This window comes from Myotis lucifugus, unplaced genomic scaffold (genome assembly GCF_000147115.1).
Source record: "Myotis lucifugus unplaced genomic scaffold, Myoluc2.0 scaffold_1761, whole genome shotgun sequence".
In the NCBI taxonomy this organism is placed as follows: domain Eukaryota; kingdom Metazoa; phylum Chordata; class Mammalia; order Chiroptera; family Vespertilionidae; genus Myotis; species Myotis lucifugus.
The window spans coordinates 19,402-39,881 of record NW_005872809.1 but is presented as its reverse complement, the minus strand read 5'-3'; the positions used below and the strand labels follow the sequence as shown (position 1 = coordinate 39,881).

The window sequence follows — 20,480 nt, the reverse complement described above, 5'->3', positions numbered from 1 at the left end:
ACAAGGAATTAATGTCAAAGTGTGGATTTCCATTGGACAAAAGAGAAAACACTGCCCTCCGCAGGGCCCGGCTTACAAAGTGCAGGGAGGGGCTCCGGGCTTTGCTTTCAGGGCTTAGGAAGCCTGTTGAGGGCTTTTCCCAAAGACCAGCTGGAGGGCGAGGCTGTGGTTCAGGCCCCGCCCTGGCCGCCACATGCAGCTGTTAGTTTGTAAGTCAGTCTCCTAAGTATCCCTTTGCTTTCTGTCAGTACATCGTTGTTTGGAGGCGAGTGTAGAGGTCCGAGAGCGGTCCTTGTTGTCAGTTCCACTCTGGGGGGAGTCGGTGACGGACAGTGCAGGCTGAAAGGAGCAAATGATAAACCTCTGGCCAAGGATTCAGGTACCCGAGCCATTGCCTGCAAACCCATAGTGGGGGCTCTGCAGGCAGTGTGGGTTCTCAGGGGGCCCTTGCTGTGGAGCGGGAGCAGAGATGCTGTCCCTGGGCACGCTGTCGGTGTCCTGTGTACATGAGGGGGAGGGCCTGGCCCGGCACTGGTCAAGCCAACAGCTGAGAAGTGCCCCCGAGGGGAAGGGCCGGCTGACTGCCCGTGGGGGGTTTTCATGGCGGTCTCTGCCGAGGCCCCGCAGAAGCTGGGTTGGGGCCTCCTGGGGGTGAAGACTGTCCCTTAGGTCAGTATGCGGCTCCTCCCTTGGCTCTTGGTGTGTGGTTGGTGGCCCTGTGTCTCAACGTAGGTGTGGAGGACATGTTCATGGAGAGGAAGGAGGACAGGCTGCGGTCAGGACGGTGCACTGGGCTCCAGAGGCACTCCTGGGCAGCAGCAGGGGGGAGAAGGTGGGTCCTGGGGGTCATAGGTCATGAGCAGGGAGCCGCTGAGCACCCTTGTCTCATGGTCACAACCTCCATACCTGCTGGAGTCTGACCTGTGTGTGGGCTTCTCTGGCTCAGGGCGGAGACTCACTCCTGAGGGCTGTTCCCAGCACCTCAGTGACCTTGGCTTGGTCTAGGAGGCGGCTGGTGAGCAGTGGGCATCAGAGGGCACGGGGGACTCATTGCGCACATGCCTCTCTAGGACACTCCTAGCCCCTGGTCCTGAAGTCCCTGGGAGGATTGGCCTGGTGGGGACGGTGAGTCTTGGGATGAGTGATTTTGGAGGCCTCAAAACTACGTTCGCCGGAAGTTTTGACTCCGTGTGAGTGGGTCAGCCAGCTCTGCCCAAGGTGCTTGGTGGTTTTCTCAGCTAACTCCACCTCTGCTCTGTTCCAGGGAGTCGGTACCAAATGAGGAGGAAAGGACGATGTCATCGAGGCGCTGCAGCGAGGCACCCTTCCTCCCCATGCAGTACTAAGCACTCCCCGACGCGAGAGACCCTGACCTACGCACAAGCGCAAAGGATGGTGGAGATAGAGATTGAGGGGCGCCTGCACAGGATTAGTATTTTTGATCCCCTGGAGATCATATTAGAAGATGACCTCACTGCTCAGGAAATGAGTGAATGCAACAGCAATAAAGAGAACAGCGAGAGGCCACCGGTGTGCTTAAGAACTAAGCGCCACAAAAACAACAGAGTCAAAAAGAAGAGCGAGGCCCTTCCCAGCACCCATGGCGCCCCGGCCTCTGCCAGTGCACTTCCGGAGCCCAAGGTGCGGATCGTGGAGTACAGCCCCCCGTCCGCCCCCAGGAGGCCCCCCATGTACTACAAGTTTGTGGAGAAGTCCGCCGAGGAGCTGGACAACGAGGTGGAGTATGACATGGACGAGGAGGACTATGCCTGGCTGGAGATCGTCAACGAGAAGCGCAAGGGCGACTGCGTGGCGGCCGTGTCGCAGAGCGTGTTTGAGTTCCTGATGGACCGCTTCGAGAAGGAGTCTTACTGCGAGAACCAGAAGCAGGGGGAGCAGCAGTCCCTGATCGACGAGGATGCCGTGTGCTGCATCTGCATGGACGGTGAGTGCCAGAACAGCAACGTGATCCTCTTCTGTGACATGTGCAACCTGGCCGTGCACCAGGAGTGCTACGGGGTCCCCTACATCCCTGAGGGCCAGTGGCTGTGCCGGCACTGCCTGCAGTCCCGGGCCCGTCCCGCGGACTGCGTGCTGTGTCCCAACAAGGGAGGTGCCTTCAAAAAGACGGACGATGACCGCTGGGGCCACGTGGTGTGCGCCCTGTGGATCCCCGAGGTTGGCTTTGCCAACACAGTGTTCATTGAGCCCATCGATGGCGTGAGGAACATTCCTCCCGCCCGGTGGAAGCTGACATGCTACCTCTGCAAACAGAAGGGTGTGGGCGCCTGCATCCAGTGCCACAAGGCCAACTGCTACACAGCCTTCCATGTGACTTGTGCCCAAAAGGCCGGCCTCTACATGAAAATGGAGCCCGTGAAAGAACTGACTGGGGGCACCACAACCTTCTCTGTCAGAAAGACCGCTTACTGTGACGTACACACGCCCCCTGGCTGTATCCGGAGGCCTCTGAACATTTATGGGGATGTCGAAATGAAAAACGGTGTGTGTCGAAAAGACAGCTCAGTCAAAACGGTTAGGTCCACATCCAAGGTCAGGAAGAAAGCAAAAAAGGCAAAGAAAACACTGAGTGAGCCCTGTGCGGCCCTGCCACCTGTGTGTGCTCCGTACATCCCCCCCCAGAGGTAAGCACGTGCAGGTGGTGGGGGGTCAAGATGAGCCTAGAATGGGGGTGCTAGGGAGAGGTCCACAGGGCTGTTACACCATCCTCGTACCTTCTGTTTACGGAGCTTCCTTGTGGTCCTCTGAAATGCGGTCGTATTCATGCACCACTTTGTGAATGGAGCATGGATGTTGCAAAAGACTTGAGTCTATTAGACCTGGGAGGATATGTGGTTTTCTTCATGCCTGCACTGGCCCATGGGGTAAGCCAGACGCTGCCAGGGTGACCAAGGCTACACTGCCTGCAGTGACTGGTCTGGGGCCCTGTAGTCCAGGTGTGGTCGCCTTCTTTGACAATAAAATGCTCTTCCTCACCTTTCTTTCCCACCAACATTTGGGAGTCTTGTAGGATTTTTAAAGTAATTTGTCGGAAAGTGAAGCAGCGTGGCTAAGAAAGGAGACACTAGGGTGGAGATCAGAGTGGGGCTGACATGAGCTATGGGGAGGGAGGGCTGGCCACCTTCCTGTTGAGTGACAGTCTTTCTGGTTTTCTTGACCGTTTCCTTTGCGATGCGAACATTGCCTGGTCAGTGCAGGGCTCTCTGACCTAGAGTGGTCCACAGTGGTGGGGTCCGGGTTCTGCTGGCGCCTTTTGTGGGCAGGCCCTGCCTCGCTCTTGCCCTTTGTTGGCTCCTGTGCCCGAACTTGTTCCCGCCTCTTTGCCTGCTCCTCTTACTCCGTTACCTTTCAGATGCTCTTGTTCAGACCACTAGGTAAGTGACTTGAGAGCCAGCAAGTGCCCTGTGAGTCTGGGAGAGCAGACGTCCCCACTCCAGCACTTCCTTGAGTTTGAGGAAGTGGCACACTTTCTGTGTAGCAGGGCATGGGGCTTTAAAGCCTTTGGTTAAGGAAGTAAAGCATTGAGCTGGTGAAGTGAGGATTTCAGATGCGCTTGTCTGATGTCCAAAATTTCCTTCCAAGTTACACACCAAAATGGGTGTCTGTTTGTAGAACAGCTGATATGATACATGTTGTTACATGACTATCTTGTTATTTGAAAGTCACATATAAATAAAGTTGTATTTATCTTACAGATCGAGTGGATAACAGAGTGTGGGGCGCGGCCAGAGTGTTTGGACAGGTTCAAGCCTTGGACTACTGAGAGGGCACAGTCCTCTCATGGCCACGTGCAAGTCCCAGCTTGGAGGGCAGAGCCCTCCCAGCACAATTATAACCAACAGCTATAGTTGTGAGCTTGAGCCCGTGGTCCGAACACGTGGCCTCACGTGCTGAGTGATAGAGTTCAGGTGCATGTAGTGGAGTGGGATTGAAACTAATGAGAATGCTGTAAACAACTTGATCACGCCCTTACTTTGCCTCGTGGCATCCGCTATAAAATAAAGACTCGGCTTGTGGGCGCTGTCGCTGTCTCTCCATCTGGGAGCAGCGTCCCACCGAGACCCAGCTTTCATTCTCATATCTGTCTTTTCTAAGCCTTTCATCGCCCCCACTCAGGGTCACTGAACCAGGCTGAGTTGGCATGGCACATAAGGCACCCTGGGGCTGAGTATGCCATGGCTGTGCTGGCTCCCCACATATGGCACCCAAACAGGGCCTGAGTTCTGCGACCAGGGACTGAGTTCTAGGACCAGGGACTGAGTTCTGGGACCAGGGACTGAGTTATGAGGAACAGGGCCTGAGTTCGGGCTTCCCACACGGAGTACTAGGGTACTTTTATTATTATGTAAAAATTACCTTCAATATGTTGAATATTACTTTTTGTATTGTTTTCCGGTATGTCTGTGGTGTAAAATAATTCATGCTTACCAACCTGTGATTAAAATATATACTTTTCTTTTTTTTTTTTTTAAACTATATAGTTTGGTTTTAATGTGTCACGATTTTCGTCACACTATCTAATAGGTTATGAGTGTGGTGGGATCTGCCATCTAGAATACTGGTTTTGTCCTGAGAAGAGCAAGCACTTACTTTGTATTAAGAATGAGAAACATGGGTTTTCCCCCTGAAATGAAATCTTTTTTCTTTTACAGAGTAGTACATACTTATTACAGAACCAGTAAATTCAGACAAAGTGAGAAAAAAGTGCTCATAATCCCTCTCATCCAGAGAAAACCACTGTCAAAACCAAGGCATCTCTTGCAGATCAGTAAACCCGACTTTTATTTTACTAGAGGCCCGGTGCACGAAATTTGTGCGCGGGGGAGGGGGGGGTCGGGGGCGATCCCTCAGCCCGGCCTGCACCCTCTTGCAGTCCAGGACCCTTCGGGGGATGTCCCCGCCTGCCAGTTTTCTTCTGACTATTAAGATGTTCTCTGCCCTTTTTTTTTCTTGTATTTTTCCTCTAATGCACCCAGGTATTAATTTTTTTTCTCCTTGCAGTCTGGGACCCCTTGGGGGATTGTCCGACTGCCGGCTTAGGCCTGATCCCCGGGGGATTGGACCTAAGCTGGCAGTTGGACATCCCTCTCGCCTTGCTCCTTACCGCCCACCTGCTTGCTGCTCCTTGGTGCTTGGCTCGCTGCTCCTTAGCACTGCCATGGAGGCGGAAGAGGCTACTGCCACACCACCGCCGCTAGGCTCGCCAACCGTGAGCCTGGCCTCTGCCTGAGTGGCACACCCCTGGTGGTCAGTGCGCATCATAATGACCAGTCATTCCGCCATAACAGTCGCTGAGGCTTTTATTATATCGGTTATTATTATTTTAAAAATATATTTTATTGATTTTTTACAGAGAGGAAGGGAGAGGGATAGAGAGTTAGAAACATCGATGAGAGAGAAACATTGATCAGCTGCCTTCTGCACACCTACTGGGGATGTGCCCGCAACCAAGGCACATGCCCTTGACTGGAATCGAACCTGGGACCCTTCAGTCCGCAGGCCGGCTCTATGTTGGTTAGGGCTCGATGATGATGATGATGATGATGATGATGATGATGATTACTTAAATCCTTACCCAAGGAGTGAGGATATTTTTCCCATTGATCTCTAGAGAGAGTGGGAGGGAGGTCGGAAGATCTCTAGAGAGAGTGGGAAGGGAGGTCGGAAGTGGGGAGAGAGACACTGATGTGACAGAGACACATTGATTGGTGTGGGGATTCATACCTGCAACCCAGGTACATGCCCTTGACCGGGGAATTGAACCCAAGATGCTCTAACCAGGGCTTATTTTATTATTAATTTTTATTTATTTTTATTGATTTCAGAGATGCGGGGGGGAGAGAGAAACATCAATGATGAGAATCATGGACCGGCTGCCTCCTGCACGCCCCTCACTGGGGTTGGAGCCCGCAACCTGGGCATGTGCCCTGACTGGGAATCGAACCCGTGACCTCCTGGTCCATAGGTCGACGCTCAGCCACAGAGCCACGCCAGCTGGGCTATTCTTCACCTGAGGGTAGTTTTTCCATTGATTTTTTTTTTCTTTTTAAGATTTTATTTTAAAAAAATAATTCTTTATTTTCTGTTGATTTTTAGAAAGAGTGGGAGGGGGAGAGAGAGGTAGAGAAAGAAGCTGATGTACGAAAGGTGTATCAATTGGTTACCTCCCACACGGGCCCAGACCGGTGGGATTGAAGTGCTCTAGCACTTCAGCAACACAGGCCCGGGCCGTCAACCTAACTTGGATTTCTACCTGAGTCAAAAAGTGTAGGATTTGTATCAAGAGCTTCTGTTTTAACTGCCCTAAAATTTTCAGCTTTACTGAAATTGAAGTAAACAAAACAGAAAGTACGATCTAACAAATTGAAAAGTCGGAAGTCGGAAGTGCTCCCTTCCTTGTGTCCAGCCCCTGGTGAGTACCTGCTCCAGGAAGTGTGCACTGGGCTGCCCGTGGGGCTCAGGAGGAAGCGTTCGCAGGTGGGAAATGCACACACCTGAGCGTCTGAGGTGCCCAGGCCTGAATGAGAAGGAAACTCGTGCTTTGGACCTAAGTATTTCAAAGCAGGTGATGCAGCTAAACCCTGTACGGAAGGTGTGGTCTGGCTCACGTTTCGTGTTTTTGTTTTCCTAATTTAGGGATAAACTTCATTACAGTTTGGAGTGGAGATAAAGGACGTACCTGGACAAGTGTTTGTGGCCACAGGCTTTGCTGTCTGGCAGTTAATCTTACTGTATTTTATAAAAGTCCCGACATACCGTGTACTGGGGACACGAGACATGCTGGAAGCAATGTGGAAGCCCTTTTCTGGGTGCCCCCTAGCAACAGGGCCATGTGTGTGCTCCTGCGGATGCCCGCGGGGGGCAGTCATGGAGCCCTGCTGCCGAGGGAGGCAGCGCCCCAGGGTCCCCAGTGGCCTGTGTAGTGGCTACTCTGGAAAGAAGCATTAAAGCCAAACTGAAAAGTGCTGGTCGTGTGCACTTGCAGGGCCGTGCTTCCGTTATTGCCAGGTGCCTGTGTCCTGGTCGCTGAGGATTTTCAGTGTGCAGGCGAGAAGCCCTCGTGCGGGTGTTGGCCTGAGTGCTGTCTTAAATGATCTCTCCCTCCTACAACTTCATCACTTTCCTTGGTTTTATTAAAGTTTTTATTAAATTTATTTATTTGCTGATTGATCTTTAGAAGGAGGGGGAGAGAGAGAAACACTGGGGATTGAACCTGCAACCTTGGCCTGCTGGGATGACGCTACTCAGCCAGGGCCCCTTGCCCTGGTTTTAATTCAGGGGAACTGGGTGTCTCCTTGCGAGTCTGTCTTGGTCCAGCCCGAAAGGGCGTCCTGCAGTGAAGTGGGATGTGGGCCATCTGGTGAGCAGATTTGTTTTCATAGAAGAGCCAAAGTGAGTGAAAATAAAGTAGTGCCGGGAACAGACCCGGCGCTAAAGCCTGCGTAGCTCATCGTGGTGTCAGTGTGCGCTTCGGCTGCATTTGACTCCCGAGAGATGCCTGTCGAACTAAAATTAGTGCTTCTGAGTGCAGTGCCGTGGGCGGAGTGCTCCATGCTCATCAACCTTTTAGACACCTCGGCCCGAACTACCCTCAGGCACCTACTCCTGGGGCTTCTGCCTGGTGGTCTCTCCCAGGACCACCCTGGGGTCCCTCACACTCAGCATGTCTGCTGTGCTCACCGTGCGCGGGGCCAGCACCCCCTGCACGCAGAGCGGCCCAGTCCCCAGGAGAGCTCCCCAGCACGGCGGAGTTTTGCCATTTCTCTTCACTCACTGTATTCACTTTCTTTTGGCAGAGATGGGGTGACAGTTTATTTGAATCTTACTTACTGACAGTGGGTAGACGCCACACAGTCTCACCCCAACTCCAGCCTAGTGTCGCCTGGGCATACACAGTAGTCAACAGTGGGACAGGCGGACCGAGGGAGCACCCCCACGGGCACTCACAGTCTGGAATTGGGTCAGGGGTGTCATTATTTCAACTCTTACTTGGAAAACCTTCAAGCTTATAAATTATTGCAGAAGGAAGGAGAACACCCCAATCCTCTACCCAGGCACCTCTTGCTAACGTCGTGTCCCATGCGCCCTGCACAAGTAGCAAGCACACGGGCGTGCTCTCTGAGGGTGATCCCATGGGCCGCCCTCCGTGGGACCTGTCTCCTAGGACAAGTGGGCACGGTGAGGGGCTCCGTCGTCCATTGGCCTCGAAGCAGGAAGGTCCAAGATGCTTCTGTGCCTTCCGCCAGGCCCTGTCCTGGGCAGCCTCCTGTGGCCGGGGCATCCCACAGCTGTGCAGTGGCCTTTCTTTTTTGGTTAATCCTCACTGGAGGATATTTTTTCCATTTTTTAGAGAGAGGGAGGGAGAGAGGGGAAGAAAGAGAAACATCGATGTGAGAGAGACTCATGGGTTGGCTGCCTCCTGCACATGCCCCAACTGGCATCGAGTCTGAAACCCAGGTACGACATGCTCTTGACTGGGAATCAAACCCAAGACCCTCTGGTACGAGGTCCAGTGCTCTAGCCACTAAGCAACACTGGCCAGGGCTGAGATGTTCTGTTTTGAAAGAAGACAACCCTTCCCCTTTAGTAGAGCCAGCCTCGTCTCGGGTGTGGTGTCCGCCTTGCTAGTGGCAATATGTCCAGGTGCCAGGTGGGCGCCAGGCATGCCCCCGTCTGGATGCGGTGATGTCCCCTACTTGGTGCCTAAGGTGTCCCCAGCATCTCGGACGATTTCTGCCTTTGTTTCTTCTGGCCTCCGACCTGAGGCTGGGAGACCTTGGGAGGCCATGTGGCCCCCTGCTCCTCTTCCCCACCCAGAAGTTGTGTCTGTTCTTGCCTGAGCCGTCTTCCCTGTGGGGGCTGCAAACGAGTGTCCACTCGGCCCTCTGTCCAGCGGATCCTTCCCCTTTCCTGATGTTGTGGGCCAAGAGGTGCTGGTTTGCAGAGGTCCACCCCAGCAGGGCCACGGAGGGGGGCTCCGGGGCGCTGGGCAAGGTCAGGCTGCTTCACAGAGGTGAGCATCTGGTGGGATTTCTAATAAAATTGGGCTCTGCCTAGTTCCTGATCTCAGGAACTTCAGTTCTTGGTTAGTGAGCTGAGGGGAGACCCCCACTGCAGGCAGCCACCTCGGTGGGTCTGGATGATGGTGAGGCTTGGCCGGGGGCGTGGACATGTGCACCCCGGTGACCTCTGTACTTGGAGCTCCAAGGTTTCCCCTCCCTTGGTCAGCCGGATGTCCAGCACATTGCGTCGGCCTTCCTGAGGCGTCCGGGTAGCACCCCTCGAAGTCGTTGTGAAAGCGGCTGCACCGTCCCCATTCTTTAGCTGAAGTCCTGTGTTTCCACCCCAGATAGTGGGAAGGTGTAATTTCTGGGCCATCGAGTGAGGGTATGTGTTAAAAGGCACATCACTGCTGACAGCGAGTCCCGGGGAACTGGCAGTGCCAGGCGTCCTCCACTCAGGCTGGGGCTCGGCCGCCCACTGCTGCCCCCACGCCAGTCTGCGCTCTCGCGGGACTTCGTGTTGCGGTTGCTTCCTAGTCAGGTGGTCGCACTTGCTTGTACACACTCCAGGCTTGAAGCTTCTGGGCCAGCAGCCACCTGTAACGGGCGCGTCTCCTCGTGAGGCGGCCGAGCCGCGGGGGCCTGCGCCGAGGTGGGGTCTCCCTTAGTTCTGCTCCTGGTGTTTGTGGACGTGAGTGTTGGGAACCTGGGTCGCATGTGTAAGTAGGTTGTGTAAACGCAGTTTCGCTGTAGCAGTGATGTGCTCAGTTTTGAAAATTTCCTTCCAAGTTACACACCAAAATCACAACTTGATGTTTTGTCAACTGACCTGCAGTTTCTCCAGAAGCTAAGTGGGCAGCCTGGCCTGAGAGTCCGTCCGCCACTGCCTCCTCCTGGCAGGTCTCCACGGGCTTTTCCCCAAAATCCCCCCCCCCCTCCCGAACCGTATGGTCACTTCCGCCTGCGCGCCTTTCATTGGAAACCCCTTGTGCGGAAGGGATCTCAGAGGCTTGAGAAATTCAAACTTCTGATCCTTCCAATGGGCCCTTGCCAATACTGCATCTAAAAAATCTACAATACAGTACAAAGCCAGGAAGTTGGTAAACACATGGCTTAGGGAGTTGCTGTAGGCAGACATGCTCCTGACCCCCATCCACCTGAGAAGGTAGGGCCTGGCCAGCCCCCAGCCCCTGGGGGGCCCTTTTCCCACCCTCAGGACCACTGCTGCCCTCACCTGTGAGACTCGCCTGCTCCCCCCTTTCCGATCACCAGGGCTTACTGCGCCTTTAAAAACCCTGGTCCTTGCAGCCCCTCCTCCTCTGAAGGTCCCTCTTGGTCTCTCTCCCTTTGGAGTTTATGGAGGGGTGGCCCCCATTCTGTCCGTCCCCGTCCCTCGGCTGGCGTTTCCGTGGTTGGTTTCCCGTGTGCCGTGCCCTCTACCTGCGGCGAATGGTGGTTGGGGTGGGTGATGGGTGCAGAGGGACATGGTGGTGTGTTCACTGTTGGCACAGCTGCTCCCCGAGCTGCTCTGTGTCCTTCCGGGAGCACATGGGGGCGTCTGCAGGGCCGCCTCGCGCTCAGCCCCCTGCTCCTCCGTGACGCCCGGGAGGAGGCTGTTGGGTGCAGGCAGAGGCTCTGTAAGCACGTGAGGACTGAGGACAGCTCTGAGTCTGTTCCATCCGAGCCCTGCTCACGCCTGGGGGCTGGTGGCTCCCAAGTCCTGACCCTGAGGAGTCAGTGGCTTGTTTCATGGGACAGAATCTTTATTTGTAAGCTTGTTGCCAACAGCATGTCTTTGGGCCTTGAAATTGTTAAAAAATACTTTTATCCACCTTGCTTTATCTGGCTGTGGACATAACTGTGTGACTGTGTTAGAATGCCTGTCTGTGTGGGCAGAGACCCACGGAGCTGCACGTGCTAAGATTTACTGGCACGCACGTCACTGCACCTCCCTGATAACTCCGTCAAAAATGGCAAAATCAAAACTCCACCCAGAAAGGCACCTGTGACGTGTCCAGGACCAGCCCAGCCCCAGCCCCAGCCCCAGGCACGTGGGCTGCAGGCAGAGCCTGGGTTCGCAGCGCCTCCTGTCTTCACCTCCTGCTGAGGCCGTGCGACCAGGTGTCCTCCAGTGTGCAGGCCTGTGGGCCCTTGGTCAAGGGCCTGCTGTGGACACACGAGCTTGGGCTCCGATCTGCCCGTAGAGGCAGAGGCTCCTGGCGCCTTCTCGGGGTTTGATGCGACAGGGCCCCTTCTGCCAAACCCCAGGGTCAGGCCCCTCCAAAGGACGGGAGCTGTGTCCCGCCACAGCAGGTGGCCTTGGGTCTCGAATGGCCTGCCGAGAGCAGCCCTGAGCGATGCTTGCCCTTCAGAACCCGGCCGGAGGCCAGCCAGCGGTCTTGGAAACGCACTGAGCCATTGTGTTTAAGGGCAGACCCTAATGGCCGGACGTGGTCGAGCTGGGGGTCTGCTCAGTTTTGTTCTTTGGTTATTTTGTAAGACTTTCGGTTTGCATTCTTTAAAAAGTTTGGTCTTAAAAGTCTTTGATTGCTGTCCAGACATTGTGATTGTGATGTGCAGTGAGGAATGCCTTCTTGTTGCATTTTGTGGCTTTCTGTTTTAGTTTAGATGGAGCTTATCTCTCAGTGTCCTTGTGAGGCAAGTTGATGAGTTGCTCTTTGTTTCAGCAGGAGAGTGGTAACTGGGAAAGGCAGCTTTCCGGTAACGTGAAGGGTTGTTGAAGGATCATTCACACCCCTCCCCCCTCCCCCCCATTTCACAAAGCCCTTGCACTTTATAGGAAGGGGTCTCCCGGGAGACTAGAGATGCCAGTGCCATTCCAGCCAGCAGTAGCTCCTTTGCTCCTGTCTCCAGCCCTGCCCCTGCGTCTCCCTCGAGTGTCTGTCCCAGCTCTTCTTCTCTGTGAGGTGACTGAGCGCGGCTGGTGCCCCGCATTTGCCCACCCTCCACGAGAGCCAGCTGGTCTCGAGGGACCCGTGCCTGCTGTGCCAGCCGACAGAGCTCCCCAAGATGTGCCCGCAGCTGCGTGCATGGGGACAGCGTCAGGTGGAGGAATTAAGAATGTTTAGAGCGTTGCTTTCTTTTTAGGTGTTAAATCTGATAGACAGAGTGACTTAAGAGTGGATGAAGCCTGTGGACGGCAGGAGGGGGTGGGCTCTGTTCAGCAGAGGCAGCATTTATGTGCCGTGGATGAGGGAGAAACACGTGTGAACACGTGTGGTTTATGGAAAGGAACACTGTCGTTTCCAGTCTCCACGAGGAAAGCATGCTGATGTGCTGCTTTAACACTGAACTCTTGAGTTTTTTGTGTTTTAGATTAAATAGGATCGCGAATCAGGTGGCCATTCAGCGGAAGAAGCAGTTTGTGGAGAGAGCCCACAGCTACTGGCTGCTCAAAAGGCTGTCGCGGAACGGCGCGCCCCTGCTCAGGCGGCTCCAGTCCAGCCTGCAGTCCCAGAGGAGCACGCAGCAGGTACGTGCCGCTCACCCCTCGGCCTCTCTCCTCGGGCTCCGGCCTCTCGTTGGTCGGGCCCAGTGTGGTCTGGTCCTGGGAGCCGATGGAGGCCTCACATGTCCCGCCTGCTAGGCTGTGGGTTGTGCAGGCAACTCTCATCCATCGTGTCCCCGGATGTTCCCGCCCGTGGCTTCTGCTTCCTCCCCTCCCTCTGCACACGTGTGGAATGTCTGGGGCAGGGGAAGCCTCACTGCTGATCACGTGGGGTGGGCCTGGGGGAGGGAGCAGCCGCAGGTGAGGCCCGGGCTCCATGGGGGTGGGTGGGTGTGTGTTTTGGAAATGTGTGAGAGGGACTTACTAAAGGGCGTTTCTCTGCAGGCTGGTTTAGCATTGACTGCACTGGGAGGGCAGCAGGCAAGAGCTGAGCTGAGTGAGAGCGATGTTGCTTTCTTTGTTGTTAATCCTCACCTGAGGATATGTCCCCATTGACTTTTAGAGAGAGTGGAAGGGATGGAGACACACACACACTGATCAGTTGTGTCCACACGCCCTGACTGGGGCAGGGATTGAATCTATAACCCAGGTGTCTGATCTTGACTGGGAATCGAATCTGAGACTCTGGTGCTCAGGCCAACCCTCTACCACTGAGCCATACCGGGCACGCGCCCCCGACTGGAATCGAATCTGGGACCCTTCAGTCCACAGGCCGACGCTCTATCCACTGAGCCAAACCAGCTAGGGTGGTTTTTGCTTTTTAAAAGAACAAAACCTGTGCTTGCTAAATTGGAAGGATACAGAGAAGGTTAGCATGGCCCTGTGCGAGGAGACACCAGGTCCGTGAAGCACTAAAAACACACCAGACAAGCTCTTACACTTGAGGACTTAATCTGGGCTTGTAGAGCCATGTGGCATTTCACAGCAGTTCTGAAAATATGGATTTAGAAAGTCAGACATGGGCTCTTAGGATTTGAAAACACAAATGGTCACCTGCTCATTGCCCTAGTCTTTGGCTGGTGTCTGTTCACTATGCTGTGAGGGGTGGCCAGCCTCGTAGGAGGGTGTCTGGTTGGCCTCTGGGCTTGGCCACCTCCCTGGGTCGAGAGGCTGGGAGCACTCGGCGGAAAGTGGAGTCTGGTCCGAGTTCCCTCGTTGCCCCCCTGCCCTCCTGGGCACTCAGAGAGCTGCCCTCCGATGAGTTGGTAGTGGGCCCTGTGCGTCCGCCGCACCACCATTGTCTGAACGGCTTTCTGCTCGGTCCCTCTTGCTGCTGAGTTGCTAGGGCTGAGCAAGGCAAGGGGACACGGTTAGACACAGTGGGACCTGGTGCTCTGGGCGGGCCGGACAGGGCTCCATCCACAGGTGCAGACTGGGGTTCTCTGGTGAGTGTCTCAGGCCGTCTCGGCCTCTGCTCGCCTTGCTCCCTTTGCTGTGTTCTTGGGCTGGGCACCACTCCTGGTGGGCTGTTCACACCGAGCGAGAACCCCTGTCCCTCCCAGGTGACCACCTTCCAAGGTGACCACCCTCCACAGTGCCTGCCGCCCAGGAGGGGCCTAGAAGGATGCAGCCAAAGACCTTTTCATCTCCTTACGTCTCGAAATGTGGCTTTTCATCTCTGTGCCGTCCCGTCGTCTTAGTCACAGTGTCCTGGGCTGAGCCTGTCCCTCACCGCCATGTTGCCTGGCCTGGACAGCGACGTCATTCTTAGGGAGTCCCTCATCTTAACTTTTCTGAATTCTGTGGTGATGACAGGTAATTTAAGTATTAACACATTTAAATGCTCAGTTTTTTAAAATTTAGATCTAATGTCTTTTTTTTTATACATTTTGAAAACTTAAGATTCTGGGCCTCTGAGATGGGTGGGCCTTGACCCTTCTCTGTCTTGGGCTTGAGGGGTCTGCTGCGTGGACTCCGCTCTCCTGAGGGAGTGATGATTGGGCCGTCTCTCCTCTCGGCAGTTCAGGGCGGGTGTGGGTGTCCAGTGCCATCTGAGTTGCAGCCCAGGCTGTGTGCAGGCCCATGTGGTCTCGGCGATGGCGAGGGACGGAGTGCGTGGTGGGCCAGGCCTCTGCAGAAGGCATTGCCTGCCAGGTGCCAGGACCACCAGGATTGCTGGGCGGAGATGCTGGCTCAGGGTCCAGCTCCCTAACCCAGGTCTTGGCTACCTTGGGCGCACGCGTAGCTCAGGCTGGGCTTTGTGAGCGTCCTGATGGGCGGCATGCCTGCCGAGTGGTCAGCTGCCTGCTCCGTCTGGCATGGGGATTGCTGGCTGCTTTGGACACGTGCCTGTTTCTCCTGTGCCTGCTGTGGGCGTCCTGCACTCACGGAGAGCCTGGGCCTCTGGGGTCCACCCTCAGCCCTGGGATCTGAAGGTTGTTGGAGATGCCTGCTTAGCTGACGTGCTGCGTGTTCGTCCCTCCACTTGGGAGTGGAGTTTGTGTTCCCGTCAGGGCTGTGCTGGGCTCTCGGCCATGGGACCACCGGCCGGAGCTGGCACGTCATTGGGATGTGCTGACCGAAAGGTGTAGCAGGCGGTTGGGACCAGAGCCTGCGCGGCCTCCATGTGTGGGAGGGCCCTGGCCTTTGCAGGTGGATGGGCGCAGGGCAGCGAGGCGCTGTGGGGGTCGGACACGGAGGTGGGGTGCAGACCTGGGTTCTCATCAGCCATGGAACCAGGATAATGGCGGGCCACACACATGGGCCTGGGCCTGCCCGGAGATGCTGGTTTCAGGGGGAGGCGAGGGCTTGTCCCAGCAGTTCCTTTGCTGTCTGTGCTGGGTCCATTCTGGGTTGTGGTTGGGCAGAGGTCGGGCCTTCAGCAGACAGGACACTGGGAGGTGGGCCTAGCTCTACACGTGGACCCTGGTGCTGTGTTAATAGTCAGCAGGAGGAGGCGGGCCCAGGAGGAACTGAGGATGGGCAGCTGCTGTGAGAGTGGATGGTGAGCGTGCGTGAGGACCAGGGCCCTGGGCACACCCGGGGGACCGGCAAGGAAGTGTGAGGAAGTGCATGGGGGTGGCTGTGTGGAGCCCAGGGAGGAGGGGAGGTAGGACAGGAGGTTGGAGTGCTGGGCCCAGCCTGGGCCGGGACACGGAGCGCCTTTGGTGGTGTTCTCTGCGCTGGGACAGTCCTGCTGGGCTGTCAGGGCTCCGCCAGGGTCGGACCGGGTCAGCTTTGTTGGAGGTGCATTGGGTGGGCCTCGTGTGTCCTGGCACCTCCTCAGTTTCTCTGACTTTTCAGTACAATCTTTTCAGTGTTGAAAGGTAGAATGGAGATGGATAAATGACGTGTCCAGAGCACAGGCCCACCTGTCCGGCCTGGGTGTTTTCTGTGTATTTGTTTTTCCTCGGCTGCTGCTGATTCTCGGAGTCCAGGAGGTGGGACCCCTGCCCCGTCTCAAGGTCAAGGCGAGTGGCTGCTCTCGGCTCAGGCCCTTCAGCGTTTTGGGTCCTGAGAGGCCCCTTGCCCTCCACCTGTAGGGACCCTGGTGTGCCCGCATGGTGGAGCCTGCACCCGCTGACTCCGCGCTGCTCGGCGCTGTGGGGGGCTGGGCCCCCGCTGCCTCCCTGGGCATCTGCGGCCGACTTTCAGCCTTTGATTCATTTTCACAGAGAGAGAACGACGAGGAGATTCAGGCCGCCAAAGAGAAGCTGAAGTACTGGCAGCGGCTGCGGCATGACCTGGAGCGCGCACGCCTGCTGATTGAGCTCCTGCGCAAGCGCGAGAAGCTCAAGCGGGAGCAGGTGAGGCCCGTCGCGGGGCCGTGGGCTTCGCCGGGCGGGGGCTTCTGGGCCTGCGGTCCTTGGGCCCGGCCCTCCGCCATCCCGGTGCCCTGGGTTGCGGGCAGCTTTATGGAAGGGGGACATTGCCTCCTTGAAGGACGACGGTGGCATCCAGTGTGGTGTTTGGGACACATGGGGCCAGGGAAGGCGGGACCCTGGCCGGCACCTGGTGGGTGTTTGGGTGGCACCGTTCGCGAGGTGCCTTGACCGAGGCCGCCAGGAGTTAGGGTTTAAATGAGGCACTTGTATTGGCTGTGGACCGAGTGTCAGCGCTGGGCAGTTCTGCAACAGGAAGGTCACCTGTGTGTGTCCGCGCTGAGCGCCCTTGTCCTCCAGGTGAAGGTCGAGCAGATGGCCCTGGAGCTGCGGCTGACCCCGCTCACGGTGCTGCTGCGCTCCGTGCTGGACCAGCTGCAGGAGAAGGACCCGGCTCGCATATTCGCCCAGCCGGTGAGCCTGAAGGAGGTGGGTGTGCTGACCGCTCGCCCCGCCCCGTCCACACTGACCGCAGGACGCCGCCACCTGTGTTCCTGAGTCCTCCCTCTTCTCACCGAGTCCTTACGCTATGAAGGCGCCCGTTTCACTGTAAAGTCTTAGCGACGCGGTGGGGACGTTCTTGCTGAGAACCCCAGCAGGTGGGGGTCTGCCCAGCGGGGGCGTCGTGGCTCTGGTTTCAGCGAAGGAGCTGAGTCAGCAGAGCCCGTGGGAGGGGGTGCGAGTGCCATGTCTCAGTGTTGCCGTGCGCTCCTGTGAGTCCTGTGTGCTGTGTGTGCATTCAGGCGTGTCGTGTTGCATGTGCGTGCGCGTGAGATTCCGTGTGGGCGTGTGAATTCTCTGGAGTGGCAACGACCTTTCCGCGTGTAAGTGCTGTGCCTCCTGCGATCAGGTGCCCGACTACCTGGAGCACATCAAGCAGCCCATGGACTTCTCCACCATGAGGAAGCGGCTGGAGGCGCAAGGGTACAGCAGCCTCCCCGAGTTTGAGGAGGACTTCGACCTCATTGTGGACAACTGCATGCGGTACAACGCCAAGGACACGGTGTTCTACCGAGCCGCCGTGCGGCTGCGCGACCAGGGCGGCGTTGTGCTGCGGCAGGCCCGGCGCCAGGTGGACAGCATTGGATTCGAGGCGGCCTCGGGGGTGCACCTGCCGGAGCGGCCTGCTGCGGCCCCTCGGCGGCCTTTCTCCTGGGAGGACGGTAAGCCCGGGTCCGGGTCGGGTGCCGGGAGAGCCACCTGTAGCCTGGCCGGCTCCGCCCAGCAGGCCTGGGATGCGAGCCCCACGCGCTCTAGGCTCTCTAGGAGCCGCACGAAGAAAGGGAAGGAAGGCGGCTTATTTCCGTAGTGTCCCTCGGACCCAGCACGCCCGGCGTATTGAGGATTTGACACGCAGTCACTATAGAAGCCACTGGGGATAGTTGCCATTTGCCGCCTCCTCCCTCTGCCACCGTCACAGCCCCTCTCTTCATTCAGACCAGCCACGTTTAGGTGCCCACGTGAGAGACTCATGTGGCGGGGCCCGTATGGGACAGCCCCGGCCCAGCTGACGCAGCCCTGGGAGCAGCTTACTGGGGCCTTGCGCCCAGGCTGGGTCTGTTAGCTGCTGAAAGGGCCCAGAAACCAGCACACGCATCCGGTCTCTGCTGGCTTCCGCCCCCTCCCCCTCCCACTCCCCCTCCCGGTTTGCGCTGCATTAAGGGCCTCAGGACTCAGGCCGCCTCCCTCTGTGCGAGACACGGCAGAGCTGCCTGTGCTGTTTCTGTCCTCAGAGGCTGGGCTGCCCTCCGCCCCCAGGCTCCGGCCACCACACATTGGCCGCCACCCAACTTCCTGGAGCAAGAAGGGGTCCGGGGGCCTCAGTGTTGGGCCCTTCAGAAAATGGCCGTGCACGTTGCCATGATGTTGCCTAAGTAAATTCTAGGCATAAAATCAAGCATGAGAAGTCCTACGGCATCTCTTCCTTGGTGTCAGGGCGGGGGTCCAAGGTGAGCTGGTGCACCCAGTGTGTCCTCCCTCCCGTTCCGTCTGGTGGGCGCTGTGGGCCCCTCTGCTGGGCGGGGCCGTGTCCGGCTGCAGGTGGGCAGCTGTCCCTGCTCTGCTTGAAGGATCTGCAAGACGAACTGAGGAGTTCTCCTTTGGGCTTCAGATGACATGGTCTCTGCTCATGTGAATGTTTCTGAGTTTAATGCCCATGAGGCTTTGTGAGTGATGATAGGGGTTCGAGCCAGGCTGCTATGTGCAGTCTCAGCTGCATCTGTTGCTGGGAGGGGCTCCCGCTCCACCAGGTGGCACTAGAGTCGGCTTCTCCTTGGTGGCCTCACTTGTCTAAGGTGACTGGTGCCTTGTAGATTTTGGGGGTTTCTGTAGTACAGAAGCCTGAGGCTCAGCCTTACCTGTGAGACGTGCAGCCCAGCGTCATCCCTGGGTCTGGACTCGAGCTCGAGGTCAGTTATGCACAGCAGCCCCACCGTGGCCCTGGCACGAGGAAGGGGAGAGTCCTGCTCAGGGGGAAGCTCAGCAGGTGGTGGGCCTGCCCGGCCGCACAGCCGTCTCTAGTCTCAGTCCAGGGGCTGAGTCAGCAGGGCTCAGTGCTGGCCGCCCTCACCAGAGGCTTGGTGGTCCTGCGTCTGCACCTGCGTCTCCCACGCCCGCGCACCCCCTCGGGTGGCAAGCACGTCCCCTGTGGCAGCCCCTGTCTGTCCCTGTGGCAGCCCCTGTCTGTCCCTGTGGCAGCCCCTGTCTGTCCCTGTGGCAGCCCCTGTCTGTCCCTGTGGCAGCCCCTGTCTGTCCCTGTGGCAGCCCCTGTCTGTCCCTGTGGCAGCCCCTGTCTGTCCCTGTGGCAGCCCCTGTCTGTCCCTGTGGCAGCCCCTGTCGTGGGTTTAGAGCGTGGGTGAGGGCCGTCACGTGGCTGAGCAAGGGGCGTGGTCCAGGGTGACGTTGGGGCGTGGAGGTGGAAGGGTGTTCGCTCAGTGGCACCACGGGTGACGGCTAATGGACGTGTGTTTCTGTGACTCAGTGGACAGGTTACTGAACCCGGCCAACAGGGCCCACATGGGCCTGGAGGAGCAGCTGAGGGAGCTGCTGGACAAGCTGGACCTCACGTGCGCCATGAAGTCCAGAAGTCAGCGGGTCGAGAGCAACGCCAAGCTCCTGAAGAAGAAATCGCGCTCGTGCGGAACAAGTGACCACAGCAGACCAGCCCCGCCCGCCGGGTCAGGTACTGGAGGCTTGGAAGAGGAAGGTGCTCGCTGGGCCGGAGCCGGGGAGGAAGGTAAGCAGCGCTGCCTCCCGGCCGTCTTCCCGGCCCAGGGTCACCTGACCCGCCCCCCTGCCCTGGCTTCTGGTGCCCGTGCCGCCCTGCCGCGGTGTGTGCTCTGGCACTGAGATGGTCCCGAGTGCAAGGCAGAGTAAGACTGTCCTTCCCAACTGGGTCCTGAAAAGCCGTCCAAAAAGCACGGCTTAGGTCTCACGCAGCATCCTGCGTGGTGGGAGAGGAGGGTGGCGTGCCACAGGCGTGGCGGCACTGCTGTCATGTTCTGTCTGAGGAGGGAGCGCCAATTAACGGGCACGGGGTGATGAGAGGCGCTGTGACAGGTTGCTCTAAAGTGCCCTCCCGTACATGCACCTCTTTGACCTTTGGAGGGTGGGCAGGCAGGGTGGGCGCCAGTCATGGGGGCAGGCAGGGCCCTCCAGTACCTGAGGGCCCCCAGAGCCAGCCCTGCCTCGGCAGCATGGCACTCCCCGAGCAGAGCGTGGAGAGGGGGGTGCATTGCGAGCAGACCGGGCAGCAGGCATGTTTCTGTGGACCAGAACACAGGGTGGCGCAGACCCTGCCCCCCAATGGGGAAGCGGGCACGGTGCCGAGGGAGCAGTCGGGGCGGCTGGTCCAGGCGGTGAGCGGGGGGACTTGCAGGAAACCCTCCCCTCTTGCTCTCTCCTAGTTTCAGGGGAAGCGGGTCAGTCACACAAAATGGAAAGCGGACTGAGACTCTCCCCAGCAGCAGTCGGTTATAACCTTTCTGAGTGTTGAAAAAGCCACACACACATTGTTCTGCAGCTGCTTTAAAAAGCCTTGGCCTGCTGTTGGCGGTCTGCAGGGTCCTGGTCACGGCCACGCGTGTGTCTTGTGTTGTGTCATCTGTGGCCCCAGGAAGTGCTGGCTGTGTCTGTAGTTCCTCTGAGTTTCACCTGGTCCCGTGGGTC

At 57.4% G+C, this 20,480-nt stretch overlaps 1 protein-coding gene across 3 annotated transcripts in view; it reads left to right on the top strand.

Annotated features, from left to right (window-relative positions):
- Window positions 1-311: 311 nt before the first annotated feature.
- The window catches only part of BRD1 (bromodomain containing 1), a 36,304-nt gene continuing 16,135 nt past the window's right edge, over window positions 312-20,480 (top strand). The window contains exons 1-7 of one of the 3 annotated variants that reach the window (XM_014450132.2): window positions 312-832; window positions 1,265-2,645; window positions 12,360-12,516; window positions 16,107-16,238; window positions 16,614-16,742; window positions 17,164-17,476; window positions 19,294-19,548. In XM_014450132.2, the coding sequence (XP_014305618.1) occupies window positions 1,279-2,645; window positions 12,360-12,516; window positions 16,107-16,238; window positions 16,614-16,742; window positions 17,164-17,476; window positions 19,294-19,548 (2,353 nt within the window). In that variant the 5' untranslated portion in view covers window positions 312-832; window positions 1,265-1,278. The other 2 variants (XM_023748746.1, XM_023748747.1) reach the window with 2 other exon arrangements.